The sequence below is a fragment of the Ctenocephalides felis genome, unplaced genomic scaffold (assembly GCF_003426905.1).
Source record: "Ctenocephalides felis isolate EL2017-DRISC unplaced genomic scaffold, ASM342690v1 CF-g0.4_SCAFFOLD_00845, whole genome shotgun sequence".
Classification (NCBI taxonomy): domain Eukaryota; kingdom Metazoa; phylum Arthropoda; class Insecta; order Siphonaptera; family Pulicidae; genus Ctenocephalides; species Ctenocephalides felis.
In genome coordinates, this window is record NW_020536999.1 from 68,030,584 (window position 1) to 68,044,537 (window position 13,954).

A 13,954-nucleotide genomic window follows, 5' to 3' on the forward strand; every position below is an offset into this window, starting at 1 on the left:
AATCTATGGAAATCAATTAAGTATGTTCCAAATTTTATCTGAAGGATTTATTTTTTATGTTCTTGTGACAGTAAATTGCTGACTCTTATTTGACCAAATTAAAAAATGACCGAATTTTAAGAAATTCATTAGAGTTGCTAAATGTAGAAGAAACAAATCTGAATAAATTATATTTTCAGAGTCCTAGTAAAGAGAGCATTGAAACATTGTCTGCTCTAGAAATAGCAGAGCAAATGACGTACCTGGACCATCAGATCTTCATGTCAATTAGAAGCGAGTAAGTAGTCATTTATTTAGTTCTGGAACTAATATTCTACACATCCAAATTCTTAGAAAAAATATACGCCAGAACACCCAATATACTCTACCTTGAGTATGTATATTCTATGTTATTTCCCTTTAGGGAATTTTTGGGACAAGCCTGGATGAAATCAGACAAAGCTGTAAGGGCTCCACATATTTTACTGATGACCAGAAGATTCAATGATGTTTCGAGATTAGTTGTCAGCGAAATTGTTCGAAGACCTGGCTTGCAAGCACGAACTCAAGCAATCGAAAAATGGGCTGCAGTTGCTGATATATCAAGGTAAGATTATTTTTGAATTTATTTGAATAAACATCACTGTTAATATGAAATAATTTGAGTAGAATCCGTAAATGGCTCTAAATAGTTAAGACCATTCATATAAATAGAAACTTTTTAGAATAAATTTCTTTACAGTTTTGGTTCCATATACTAGTGAAGTATTTTACATTATGTTGTTCCGAGTCATATACAATTTTAAAAATATTTCTACAAAATTTGTCTATAGATATTAGATAAGAAGAAGAGTAAAAGACAACTTACTATTAACTATTTGTAATATTTGTAATTATTTATTACAGATGTTTGCACAACTTCAACGGAGTCCTCCAAGTATGTGCTGCCTTTACAAATAGTTCTGTATTTAGGCTCAAGAAAACATGGGAAAAAGTCTCCAAAACGGTAATAATTTTAATTATTGAAGTAAAACATTTTACGCGCGACTAGGGTGTAAATCCGTACAAATGCAACGGCCGAGTGCCATTTACTCTCGATGAAATTATTTCTCTACGGATTCGTCATTCGCTCTCGATTAAATCATTTCTATACGGGTCGATTGTGATTAGACGTCATGTATGTGAATAGAAATCTGTCGTTGTATGTGTACCGAGATCAACGTTGTATGCGTACCAACATCAACGTTGCATGCCTATATCAACAAGAAAATCGCCATAAATAAGTAAACATTTTAATGTTGCATTGTAGTATAAATCTTGATTTAATGAAAAATGCCTGAATCAGTAAAACATAAAGTTTATTGATCAGAAATTATTTCTATATTATTCGTAGTTTCTACAAATCTTTGAAGTTATTAAAATGGAAAATATTTTTATAGGCAAGATAGATGTTACAGCTCCTCAAATAATGAGATTAAATCGCCAGCAAAAAAGTAAAAAAATACAAGCAGTCAATGAATGTATGTTAATTTCAATTACATAAAGTTCTTCAAACACAATTACACGATGAGTGAAGTTGCAAAAACAATATTTGTTTAGGCGTTGTTTAATATAATCCACTGTGTGAACAAATATTAAAGAATTTATTAATCAGCAATTACTTCATTTTTCCAATGGTTCATTTCTAAATGCTAATTACAATGACAAACCGATCATGTCATATTTGAAGTATGACTTTAATTACATTATTGTTTTTGAATCTTATAAATATTTTTAATGCTATTATAAATATATAATTTATAATTTATTATTATATAAATGTGTATAATGACAATTGACACTAATGAATGAGTGCATCACGATTGTTACCATATTACTAATAAACATTAGTCAAAATTGTTATATGATGTATTTATTTTTATCTTAAATGTCATCTTGTACAATAGCAAATAATTTTTCTTCAATTGCGTGACATAATTCATTTTAATTATCTGTGTTAAATATTTTATTTTCAGACTCGACAAACAATAGCCAAGTTGCAAAGAGTTGTCTCATCTGATGGAAGATTTCGGGTTTTGCGAGATGCCTTGCACAGATGTGATCCACCATGCATACCTTATTTGGGATTATATTTAACTGATCTGAGTTTTATTGAAGAAGGCACTCCAGATTTCACGCCTGATGGGTTACTGAATTTTTCGAAAATGAGAATGGTAAAATATTGAATGGATATCAAAGTTTTACTGATGATTTTAATAGTGACGATATTTTAAATTTAGGATTATGATTGAAATCATTTTATTTATAGGTATTTCTGTGTTCAATCACCGGTTTAATGTTTTTTGGCTTCCAATTACCAATCAGAGTATTTATTTTATTGTTAGTTAGAAATTCTTTTCTATCTCATATGATACTTTGAGAAATCTATGGTCAACAATCTTGATGCAACTACAATTTAGAATTCAGCAATGTTCAATTGTAACATCAAATATCATTTATTTATATTTTTCCTCAATTCTATTTCCAGATTGCCCATGTGATCAGAGAAATTCGCCACTTTCAGCAAACACCATACAAAATCGAAAACATTCCAAAAGTGACCAACTATTTACTGGATGCCTCATTGCTTTTAGATGATGACGAATTGTACAGATTGAGTCTGCAAATCGAACCTAGAACTTCAAGGTTGGGAACCACTAATTAGGGAGACAATTGTAAGATTTCTTGGAATACTTATGGTGTAGGAAATTAACATTGGCTTTGATCATACTAACAGCATGCAAATTGGTCAATGAATTGTACTAACTACAATACCAATAAATTGATACAGCTGAACAGGAAAAATGTTATCAATTTGGTGTAATTTTTGTCAAAATTTCTGACAAAAAGGCAATGATCGATATTTTAGAAATTTAAAGAAGAAAATATTTAAGAAATAATATTTAGCCAAATTTAATTTTTGACGTAATTTTTTTCGATAACCATCTACAAGTTTGCAGTAGCAAAAGTAAGGATGATGCTACTTACGATTAAAGTTATGGGTTATTAAATATATATATATATATATATATATATATATATATATTTGAAAAGATATTATATTTAGTTGTAATATTTTTCAATATTATATTTAATTTAATATATTGGGTCTAAGTATAATTTGTAGATTGTTTTAGAATTCCACGTCAAATTGATCATAAAATCGTGTCTAATCGTATTTAAATGGCAAAAAAATGATACATACAAATACGATCGCTGATAGCAAATGGATTTTTTTGGCATTACTGCCAGACTGGTCAAAAATTAATATTTGATGATCCTATATAATAAAACGTAAACATATTGTTTATGTAGCAAAAGGTGCAAAAATATTTGTACTTTCTTCATATCTTTTTGACAGACTAATATAAATGAAATGAATATAATCTTTAACAAGTATATGAATCAAATGATAAAATACAATTGTATAGTAACTATATTTATTGACGCTACAAAGGTGTGATATAATCAAAGTTTTATCACCAGTAGATAAACTTTTGAATCAGATTGCTTTAAGGATATGTAGGACTTAAAGTTACTTAAAAATTTTCATCATAACTTTATATCTACAACTACGATTTAAGCAATAGAGCATGCTTAGTTTAAATCATGAGAATTATTCTCTAAAAATGTTGAAATTTTGCATGTTTTCAATTGTTCACGAGCTTCTACAATAATTGTTGAAAGGATATTGATAATTAATAATTGCAATATATTTAAGGACTTTATCAATTCATAATTATTTATAAGGATAATGTTATAATAAAGGCGATGATTATCAAATGTTGCGGAAATATATGTTTAAGATGAGATTATGTATGATGCTCATATGTGGATGTCTCACTTTTAAATATTGTAATATAATTATTGTTGTTATAACTCTTTTGTAAAAAGGAGAAATTTGAAACATATTGTTCAAAGCTCAAAATTTTGAATTTAATGTGTAACCGAGTTTATTTTGAAACAACCTGAGGCACAGGATGAAATATTGTCTAATTTTTGTCCACGAAAAGCGCGTTCTGGTTCTATAAGTCATTTTAAGAAACTTTGAAGAAGAAACCACAGCTTGAAAGTGAATTTTGAACAAGCTAGTCTTTCAATATTTTTTTTTGTAAGAACAAAAAAAATATAACTACTATGGGGAGACTCTGGTGTCGAGAAACCCATTTCTGTCTAATATTACCACCAAAACGCGTTTTCGACGATTTTTTTCGATTTGTCTGCGTTTTTCGGAAAAATATATCAATTAATAAAAAATTAATTGGATCAACTTATGTGTTGTATTAGAAAAAAAAAACGCTAATTAAATGTGTATGCGGAGTTGATAAACCTATTATAGATATAGAGAAGGCTGGAAAAAAAGAACTTTTTCAAAAAAATTATCGATTTTTACAAAAAAGGCGAAAAAATCTAAACAATAAACGATGAGTTTTTTCGTTGTAATAGTTTTTCAAAATATATATCTAAAATGAATTTATCAACTCTAAAAAAACGCCAAATACACATTACAATGAAGGAAATGTACTGTATGTAATAGTGAAAGTTACACGAGTTATGGTTTCTTCGGTAAAGTCTCTTGAAATGATCCATATAACCAGAATCGCAATGTGTTCCTGTATCTTTTTCCATATCCATATAATTTGGCCGGTCCTAATTATATCCATTACCACTCTTGATATTTTTGCTTTGTAAACTGCATCAATATTAAATTTATCCAAGATTTGAAAACAGGATCTTGGTAAGTTGACTGTCGAAAACAGGACTATTAACAAATTAGAACTTAATTGAAAATTAAAATTGAGGAATCAAATAATAACTGGAATGATAGAAAAACATTTTATCATACAAGGGGTCCTAGAATTTAACGTCAAGCCGATATTGACCATAACTGTCCTGAAAAAATTTAGAAACAAAATTATATCACGTTGTTTGGAAATCATGAGCTCATAATTACCAAACAAGGTGATATATTTTTTTTCTGAATTGTTCCAGGACAGTTAAAGTCAATATTATCACACTATTTCGGCTTGACGTAAGTTTTGGGCCCAATATACAGGGTGGTCATCACAAGTTGACTATGCTCATCATGTGCTTCAGGTTTTCTCTTAACATAAACTATAACTATTATAATAAAATTGTTCTTTAAATCCACTTTTCTAGTGTTCTTTTGTACACTGTCAAAAACTTTACACATATAAAATATAGCCAAACTAAAAAAACACTATTTTTATACGCAGTGTACACAAAAGCGTACCTTATGACGAACGCTCGCTATTAGGGGCCCTCTTGAAAATATCATATGACTATTATAAATATAATTAATATTAGAATTAATATTAAAAATAATGTTTTGTGATCGTTATTATTATAACATAAAATTAATTATGTATTTGCATATCGGGATGTGGAAAAATGTGGTGTTTAAGATATGTGATTGGTGCAAATGTTTTACATGGGATAATGGTACTTTCATTGCCATATATTAGTTTCTGTTAAACACTGCTTTATGAATCCATGCTGAACATATTTTTATTGCTATATTTCTATTGTCCAATACTTAAAATATATGTTTTCTTACATATTGATCATCAAGAATTAAATACGTTTCTCAATACCATTCAATGGTGTTTCATGGCGTAACAGATATCCCACAGATATAGTGTTATAAATTATCATTTGACTATGGGGCGCATGGCATCGTGCCTTAAGGCAAATTGCTAGAACTTCCCGTAGCGTAATTAAAAATTCGAGAAATGAAAATAATCAATAATTGTTTTGAACAATTTTAAATAGATTATTATAAATACATACTGTAAACTAATAAATGCTTTTTAAATTAGGCGTCGAGCGTATTCTACTATAACGACTTTGTGTATGTTTTTAAGAAATTTGCTCATTTCTTTTTATATTTTTTGATAATTTACAATTTTTCTCGAAATTTTGAAATTTTTCTAAAAGTTTAAAATTTTTTGGAATTTTATTTAAAAAAGAGTATTTTTTAAATTTTTTGAGAATTTGAAAATATTTAAAAATATTCGATTTTTTCAAAATTTAGAAATATTCTCAAATTTTTTGTAAAAAATCGATTTTTTTTAATTTCTCAAATTTAAATTTTTTGAAACTGATTTTTTTTTTAATTTTCAAAATTAATAAATTTTCTGTAAATGCATTTTTTGCACATCGTCTACTCAAGCACAATGTTTTTTGAATTAATCTAATCGGATGATCCGTTCTCTTCAAAACTGCATATTCGTTTTTACACCCTTTGCGCTCCATGCCTCCGAAACGGCAAAATTGCCTTTTGCATAAACGCCTCACGATCGAGTACGAACCGAATGATTTTTCAATCATACAAATCGGTTATTTTTCCATTCTGTCGAAAATGTAGAGAACATTTGTTTGAACCGTATAAATAAACTTTAAAATTAAAAATCTTGGTACGAAACCCAAAAAAATTACACAAATTGTGTACACATTATTAAAATCCCTATAAAATATCTGAAAATTTGATGTACATATGTCCATAATCATTTCTGACAGCAAAATGACATTTTTTTAATTTATTTTTATTGAGAGTCCATAACCGCTGGACCAGCCTCTCCAAAAATTTAATCAATTCTTTATTTTGTCAATACAAGTAAAATGTTTTTTGAATTATTCAAATCGGTTGATCGGTGTTCCCGAAACCGTCGACGAAAATTTGTATCCGCACACACACACATATACATTCATTTTTTCTGAGGTATGCTAAAATGCTCAGAAACCTTTGAAACGTAAAGATATGCAAAAAATTTCATTTTTGATTATTTTGCGATTTCTATAACTTGTCCTACGGGAAGTTAAAAATATAGATCAAAAATACGTTCAGTTTATTGCGAGTACTGCGATGTGAAATGGCAATGGGGAATTTCTCACATTGTTCTTCCCTGAATCGAGTTGGAGTTTAACTCAGCTCATGGATCTTCCCTTGGGTAATACTATCTATTATTGTGACACTCCACATTAAATTACATCCTTTATAAATTACTCTATTTTTAAAAAAATGTCCTTGATATAAACGATAACGATTCTATATATTAAAGAAATTACCCGTTATTTATTAAATATATTTATTAAAAGATTCAATATGTGCCAGAGCTAGATTATTTTGAGAAGAAATAAAAAAGCGCGTCATTGTGGATTTTTTTTTATATTTTACATAGGATACTGGGTACGGTTGTGCCAGGGTACGGTGGTGATAGTTGTTATAATAGCTGAACTATACTGATTTTGAGATGAGATTCTAAGGGAGAAAGATGAAGTATGTTTGATCGAACAAGTTTCCATTATTATATTGAGTCTGCGCTCTACATTAACATAATCTGTAGACCGTTATATGTATAACGTAATTTTTGAATACCATTCAATCACTTCCAACGTCTCATGTAAAATATTTTATCAATCACCTATTTTAAAACAAATTGTATGTGTGATAAAATTGTTTGTTCACGTATTTTCTAGTTTGTAATTATTCAAGCCTAATTACTTATAGACATTAAAATCAATTATATTTTTAACTATCTTAAATCTCGCAAAGTAATTTAAAATGGGGTACAAATTGCCTTAGCACGGCTCAATTTCAAAATTATGATAGATATATGCATTTAAAATAAGAAAATATATATTATATATACAGGGTGTCCCAAAAATTAACGTCAAGCCATAACGAAGTACAAGTATTGACCTTAACTGCCCTGAAAAAAATTAGAGAAAAAAAATCTTACGTTGTTTGGAAATTATGAACTTTTAAATGCAATCTAGAGATTTAGTGACATTATGACAATTTTTCGATATTTATGGTTAATTTTTATTAATTTTGTTCATTTTTGGAACCGTAACCCCGATTTGGCTTGAAGTCAAGGTCTTGGTCACCCTGTAAATGTACTAACATAAGGACTAATCTACAGTTAAGAGTTAAATTTTAGTATTGAATTAATGATATTTATTTCGTTTTAGCTTTTTGGTCAATAATTTAGCCACAATTATGCAGTTATCTTTTTCCAATTTTCTGACCATTTATTTAATATATTGGGTTTGCTACTAAGTACTTACATATTTTACTTCAGTAGATTTTTATATTTGCTGAAGTAGTCCAAATTTAAAATAAAAATTAATTCGCAGTCTTTGGTTTAAAAGTATTAAATTCCGAATAATTGTTCCACAAAATAATTTGCAATAATTAGGTTAACCCTAAAGAAATTACTTCCACCATTATTTATTCAAAAACTAATTCTTTACTGTACATTATTATCTTATGGCAAATGATTATCAATTGTATTATTAGTGTAGTTTCCTATTATATATATCACAAAAAGTTGTTACAATCGTTTTTTGAAAATATTTAAATGAAAAAGAACACTTTACATATCTTTGACTAATGTTTTAGAATAATATGCTATTCCAATAAAGTTGGCTTATTCTAACTTTGTTGGAATTAACCTAATTCGTGTATAGACATATATATATATATATATATATATATATATATATATATATATATATATATATATATATATATATATTATATATATATACATATATGTATATATCTTATACACGACTCGCCCTATACCCATATAGCACACTGTGACAATCTAAATGTAATTATAAAAATTAATATAAAAAATAATTATTATACATAAAAATTATAATAATAGTTAATTAATTGATATTTAATATAGAAAAATTATTTATAAAAGACGTCATATTAATAGATCGAAAAGTGGCAAAAATTTCGGTAAATAAACCGACAAAATATAATATAAAAATATTAAATATTTTTTGTTAATTTTAATATCTAATTCCAAAAGTGATGCCACGATGACTATCACGATCTATTGATAAGATTTGTAAATCTAGAAACGTAGTCCTCAATCTGTATGAGAACTCTAATAGTTTGAGAACCTTTGTTTATCAATCAATTTTAAAGAGTTCAAATACTTGTAAAGTATTCAAAAAAATTGTGTAACTTAACTACCTAAAAATATCATTCGATAAAAAACTTAGTGATTGAAAATGACAAGGGAATAAGAATAATCAGTATTATTTAATTAAATAAATAAGCAAAATCTATGATAATTTAACAAAGTGTTTGTTAAATATAATATATAGAGGGTGTCGAGTTACTATTTTCCAAATACTTCTATTCAATCGTTCAGGTTTTATGGAAAATATGAAGATGCCAAAATTCAGACACCCTCTAGTAAAGTGATCAATCAAACTAACTATCAAGTTCATAATTAGCAAATGTCAATAAATGTAATTAGGGGTAAGAAATATTTTTTTCCACTTATTTGTTTCTGAAAAAGTGCTATATTGATTAAAAATATAAAAAATTCGGGAATAAGATTCATTTATTATTATTTAATTATTTTAAAATTATAGTACGCAATATATTAATATGATACAATTTAAAATGTTTCACCTTATCTATTATTATTATTCTTCAAAAATCATGCATAAATGCAGAAAGTTATCAGGGTAGCTCATATGTTCTGAAAGCCATTGTAAGGGAGTTCCATTTGGTACCATCACTCCATGAGTTCGACAACCAACTAGAAAAAGACCCATCAACCAATTGAAAATAATTCTAACAAATAAAAAAATATTAATTTATAAATAAAATATTACCTGCCGTTTTTCCATAGGCTAAACTTATTTCGTTTAAAAAATCTTGCACTGTTTTCTTAACACCATCACTTGTAAAAGGTGTTATGAGCCTTTGCAGATATGAGCCATCCTAAAAATAAGATCATTTATTTAACAAATTTTATTTAGGGAGCATTCTAGTCTAGGAGTCAATTTTCAACTTTCTGAAGGAGTTGTTTGTTTTCTCGAAAAAATCCGATTTGCCAATTTTATTTTTTCTCAACGTTTCAAGTCATTCTGAATCAATTGAGACCAAATTTGAAAAAATATGTGTATGTTTTCATGTATGTGAGCCGATTTTTCGTTAACGTTTTCTCAAAAACGGTTGAACCGATTTTAAACTAGTGGTGCATGGCATCGGGCCTTATGGCAAATTGCTTGAACTTCCCGTACCGTAATTAAACATTTGAGTAATGAAAACAATCAATAATTATTTTAAATAATTTCAAATAGATTATTTATTACAAATACATGCTGTAAATTTATAAGTGCTTATTAAATGAGGCGACGAGCGAATTCTACAAACAACTTTATGTGTATATTTACAAGAAATTTGTTTATTTTTTTTTTTAAATTAGATTTTTTTTTATAATTTTGAAATTTTTCCAAAATTTTGAAAAAAAATTTTAATGTTCGAATTTTTTTGGAATTTTTATAAGAAATCGATTTGATAATTAAAATCTTATATTTTATCATATATCTTCTCTCGTTTCTTTGGTCTTTTTACCTTAAAGGACTATTGAGTATTCATTTAAATGATCTATTAAGTTTTTATGTAGATTAAAGCAGTAATTTTTAAACATATATTCAAATTGCAAGTATGTTTGCAGATTATCCGGTGATAATGGGGAGTAAATATATTTCCAAATACTGCTGAATTATAGAAACAACAAAAAATAGATCATAAAATTTAAACTCAATAGTTACTTAGGGTAAGGAGGGCCAAGAAATGACAGAAATTATAAGATTTTAGAGAAGAATCACTAGATTGGAGATTTTATCTTTTTTTAACTTCCCAAGGGAGAAGTTTATGTTTTTAAATTTGTATTCAATGATACCTCCTTATGTTATTATTACTAATATTATTATTTATATAAACCTCTGAATAACATCTGAGTGGAATGTGTTTGAAACCTTCTTGATCTGGTACAGTCTCCATTAATCTTCGATTTACTGCCCAAAATTGATCAAATTTATCTGCAGACAAAAATAACATATTAAAAATCAATGGTATTTTACAATTGTAATATATATATATATATATATATAATATATATTATTATTATTATTTTTATTATTACAAAATAACTTACTATTTAATAATCCTAACCACAGTTGAGTGTGATCTTTCTTAAGCATATTCGATACTATAGCTCCTCTATGCTTCAGCACATCTGCCTCTTTTAAACTTGACATAAAATGAGCTTCTACTATTTCCCTAATAAAAATATTTACTAATCAATAATACTAACATTCCAAGTTTAATTTCAACGTCTTACTTATTGGGACATCTGAATACAACTTTTTCTGGAAAATTTCCAAAATGTACGGTTAGATGCCATGGTATCACAGAACCTTCACTTCTATCAGCTGTTGCACAATGTAAATCAAATAACAAACCTAAAATAATATTAGAATTTAAATAAAAGATTATTTAATGCATATATTAACTTTTTAATGTTGTACCTATAGGAAAGTGCCATCGTACAGGTGCTCCATTGCTCTCGAGCCACAATTCTTCATCTTGTTTATCATTTGGTATGTATTTTATTAAATGTTTTCTGATCTGTAACAGAAATTACAATAATTTAAGCTTTGATTTTATTTAAAAAGGAGAATTTTACTCTAAACATATACAATTATATGTCACGGTGTTACGGAATAGAATCTTAAACTACTGAAACGTCTGCATTTATATACAACATTGTCACTTAACAGTATTATAATTTTAATTTATAGTCTGAATATTTTATTAGCCATGTTCTAAAAGTCTGAACTATAGATAGTCCACTAATTTCACAAAATTTAGAAAGATTGCTGACTTATTATAAGATATAAGTTATATACTTAATTCGGTAAAACTTGATCTTAACTAGTGGTGCATGGCATTGTGCCTTGAGGCAAATTGCTGGAACTTTCCATATCAAAAATTATTTTTTTTAAAAAAGATTAACGTTTTTGAAAAAATGTTACTTTGAAAAAAATGAGATTTTTGAGAAACTTTAAATTTTTGACAAAAATTTACATTTTTTTGAAAAAGACCTTTTGAAAAAAAATGTTTTTTCCATTTCGAAATATTTTGGAAACTAACTGTCTCTATGCAGCTTTAACTGCATAGAGACAAAATATAGAAGCGCGTAAGCGCCGCGGACAAACGATGCTAAGAAACCCATGTAAATGTAAATGAAATTTATACGTATTATAAAAATCTGCATAAAACATCAAAGATCTCTCAAATTTGATGTGCCTATGTTTATTGATCATTTATGACTGCCAAATGGCATTTTTTTTTACTTTTTTTACTATATCTCCGAAACCGCTAGACCTGCCTTCCCGAAAATTTAATCAGTTCTTCACCTTGTCAATACAAGTAAAATGTTTTTTGTCTCAAATCTCAACAACTGAGTTACCGTTTGTATCTTCGAAACTGCTAGACCTGCCTTTGCCAAAAACTAATCATCACGTCTCTTTAACAACAGCAATCAAATGTTTTTTGAATAATTGAAATCGGTTGAACCGTGTTCACGAAATCGTGGACAAAAATTTGTATCCGCACACACACACAAACACACACACAAACACACATGCATACACACACACACAGACACATGCATCCATTTTTTCTAAGGTATGCCAAAATGTTCAAAAAACGTAAAGATGTATAAAAATTTTCATTTACGTTTTTTTTGCGATTACTATAACTTGCCTTACAAGAAGTTAATAAAATAAAGTAAAAAGAAAAATTAGACCCCTAGTATTGAAGGGATTTATTTGAACTCGATTTCAAAATTTTTAAAGATTTTAAAACCAAACACCGCCTTATGAGAGTAACCGAACAGAATTATGGAAGTGAGTACTTGAATTGAAATGAGAAAAAAAACACAATGTCCATTTTGTATCAATTTCAATTCAACAATTAATCTAAAAACTCGATTTAGATTAAGACCTAACAGATTTGAATATTTCCATCCTCGAGGAAAATATGCATACATTTGCTATATTTATTGACTTACAATAAGTACCAGTAAGTTACCACAACATATTACTTAATAAGCTAATAGAGTTAGTCGTGAAGGGTATGTGAGCATTATCAAAGATTTCCTGCCAGAAAGGGTAGTAAGGACAAAATTTAGAAAATAAGCATAAACTGTGGAAACCCAAAAGTTTCGGTATTAGAATTTTCAATATATCTAATATACACAAATAAAGTTAAAGAGGCTAAAGGGGAAGATACACACTATACGCAGACAAAACTGCCTATGTATATGAAGACAACGACCAAAAGACTGAAAGTAACTATTAACGAGGGATGAGAATAATATACAACTATTATCGATAAAGCAAAAAAAAAAGCTAGGGAGAATACTAAATTAGAAGAAGTGGATAGCATAAAATACCTAGGCCTAATAATAAATGAAAAACTATCATGGACAGAACAATATCGTCTTTATTACTAAATTGATTGAACATTTAACAAGCAATAAAATTTAATAGTAATTAAATACATTATCTATTACTTTTCTCAACAAACCTTATCGGTAACCAAAGGAAAATAAGATAACCTAGAAACCATCAAATAGAAACTGTCTGGAGTCTGCAAAGCCACAGTTTCTTTAGGATCTAATTTGAAACAAATTGGTATTTGTCCATTCCATATTTGACTTAGCACTTCCCTATCATTTGCCATATTTAAATAAATTGAATATATTTGTTTATATTTTAACACTTGATTTGCCTGACTTGGGCTTGGCAAATGTCAAATTTATTTGGTGTGGAACTTGACTAGAAAAATGGAGTAGATGGTGACAAAATAGAATAGATGGAGCAAAATATTAAAGAATTTATTCAAGAAATGACTTTTAACTTCCCCTAAAAAATATAAAATGAAATTTTATATATATCTTTACGTTTCAAAAGTTTCTGAACATTTTGGCATACCTTAGCAAAAATGGATGTTCGCATGTGTGTGTGCGGATACAAATTTTCGTCGACGATTTCGGGAACATTGATCAACGGATTTGAATAATTT

At 27.9% G+C, this 13,954-nt stretch overlaps 2 protein-coding genes across 2 annotated transcripts in view; one reads left to right on the forward strand and one right to left on the reverse strand.

The window, feature by feature from the left end:
- Positions 1-2,683, forward strand: part of LOC113387774 (ras-specific guanine nucleotide-releasing factor 2-like) — a 12,326-nt gene extending 9,643 nt beyond the window's left edge. The window contains exons 3-7 of the mRNA XM_026625155.1: positions 180-277; positions 404-586; positions 886-985; positions 1,995-2,192; positions 2,507-2,683. Coding sequence (XP_026480940.1) covers positions 180-277; positions 404-586; positions 886-985; positions 1,995-2,192; positions 2,507-2,683 — 756 coding nt within the window. The remainder of the gene's footprint in view (positions 1-179; positions 278-403; positions 587-885; positions 986-1,994; positions 2,193-2,506) is intronic.
- Positions 2,684-9,474: 6,791 nt separating this feature from the next.
- On the reverse strand, positions 9,475-13,661 carry LOC113376433 (autophagy protein 5). Its single transcript, XM_026616342.1, has 7 exons — positions 13,457-13,661; positions 11,392-11,491; positions 11,205-11,325; positions 11,019-11,143; positions 10,805-10,902; positions 9,688-9,796; positions 9,475-9,611 (listed from the first exon to the last, which is right to left on the reverse strand). The coding sequence occupies exons 1-7, from the start codon at positions 13,610-13,612 to the stop codon at positions 9,496-9,498; spliced, it is 825 nt and encodes a 274-aa protein (XP_026472127.1). The 5' UTR covers positions 13,613-13,661; the 3' UTR covers positions 9,475-9,495.
- Positions 13,662-13,954: the final 293 nt, after the last annotated feature.

Bases quoted from the DNA above. Each gene is read 5' to 3' on its own strand.
- LOC113376433 (XM_026616342.1), bottom strand. From the start codon at position 13,612: ATGGCAAATGATAGGGAAGTGCTAAGTCAAATATGGAATGGACAAATA. The intron at 11,326-11,391 runs GTACAACATTAA...ATATTATTTTAG, and splicing joins ACGATGGCACTTTCCTATAG to GTTTGTTATTTGATTTACAT. The intron at 11,144-11,204 runs GTAAGACGTTGA...TATTTTTATTAG, and splicing joins GTATTCAGATGTCCCAATAA to GGAAATAGTAGAAGCTCATT.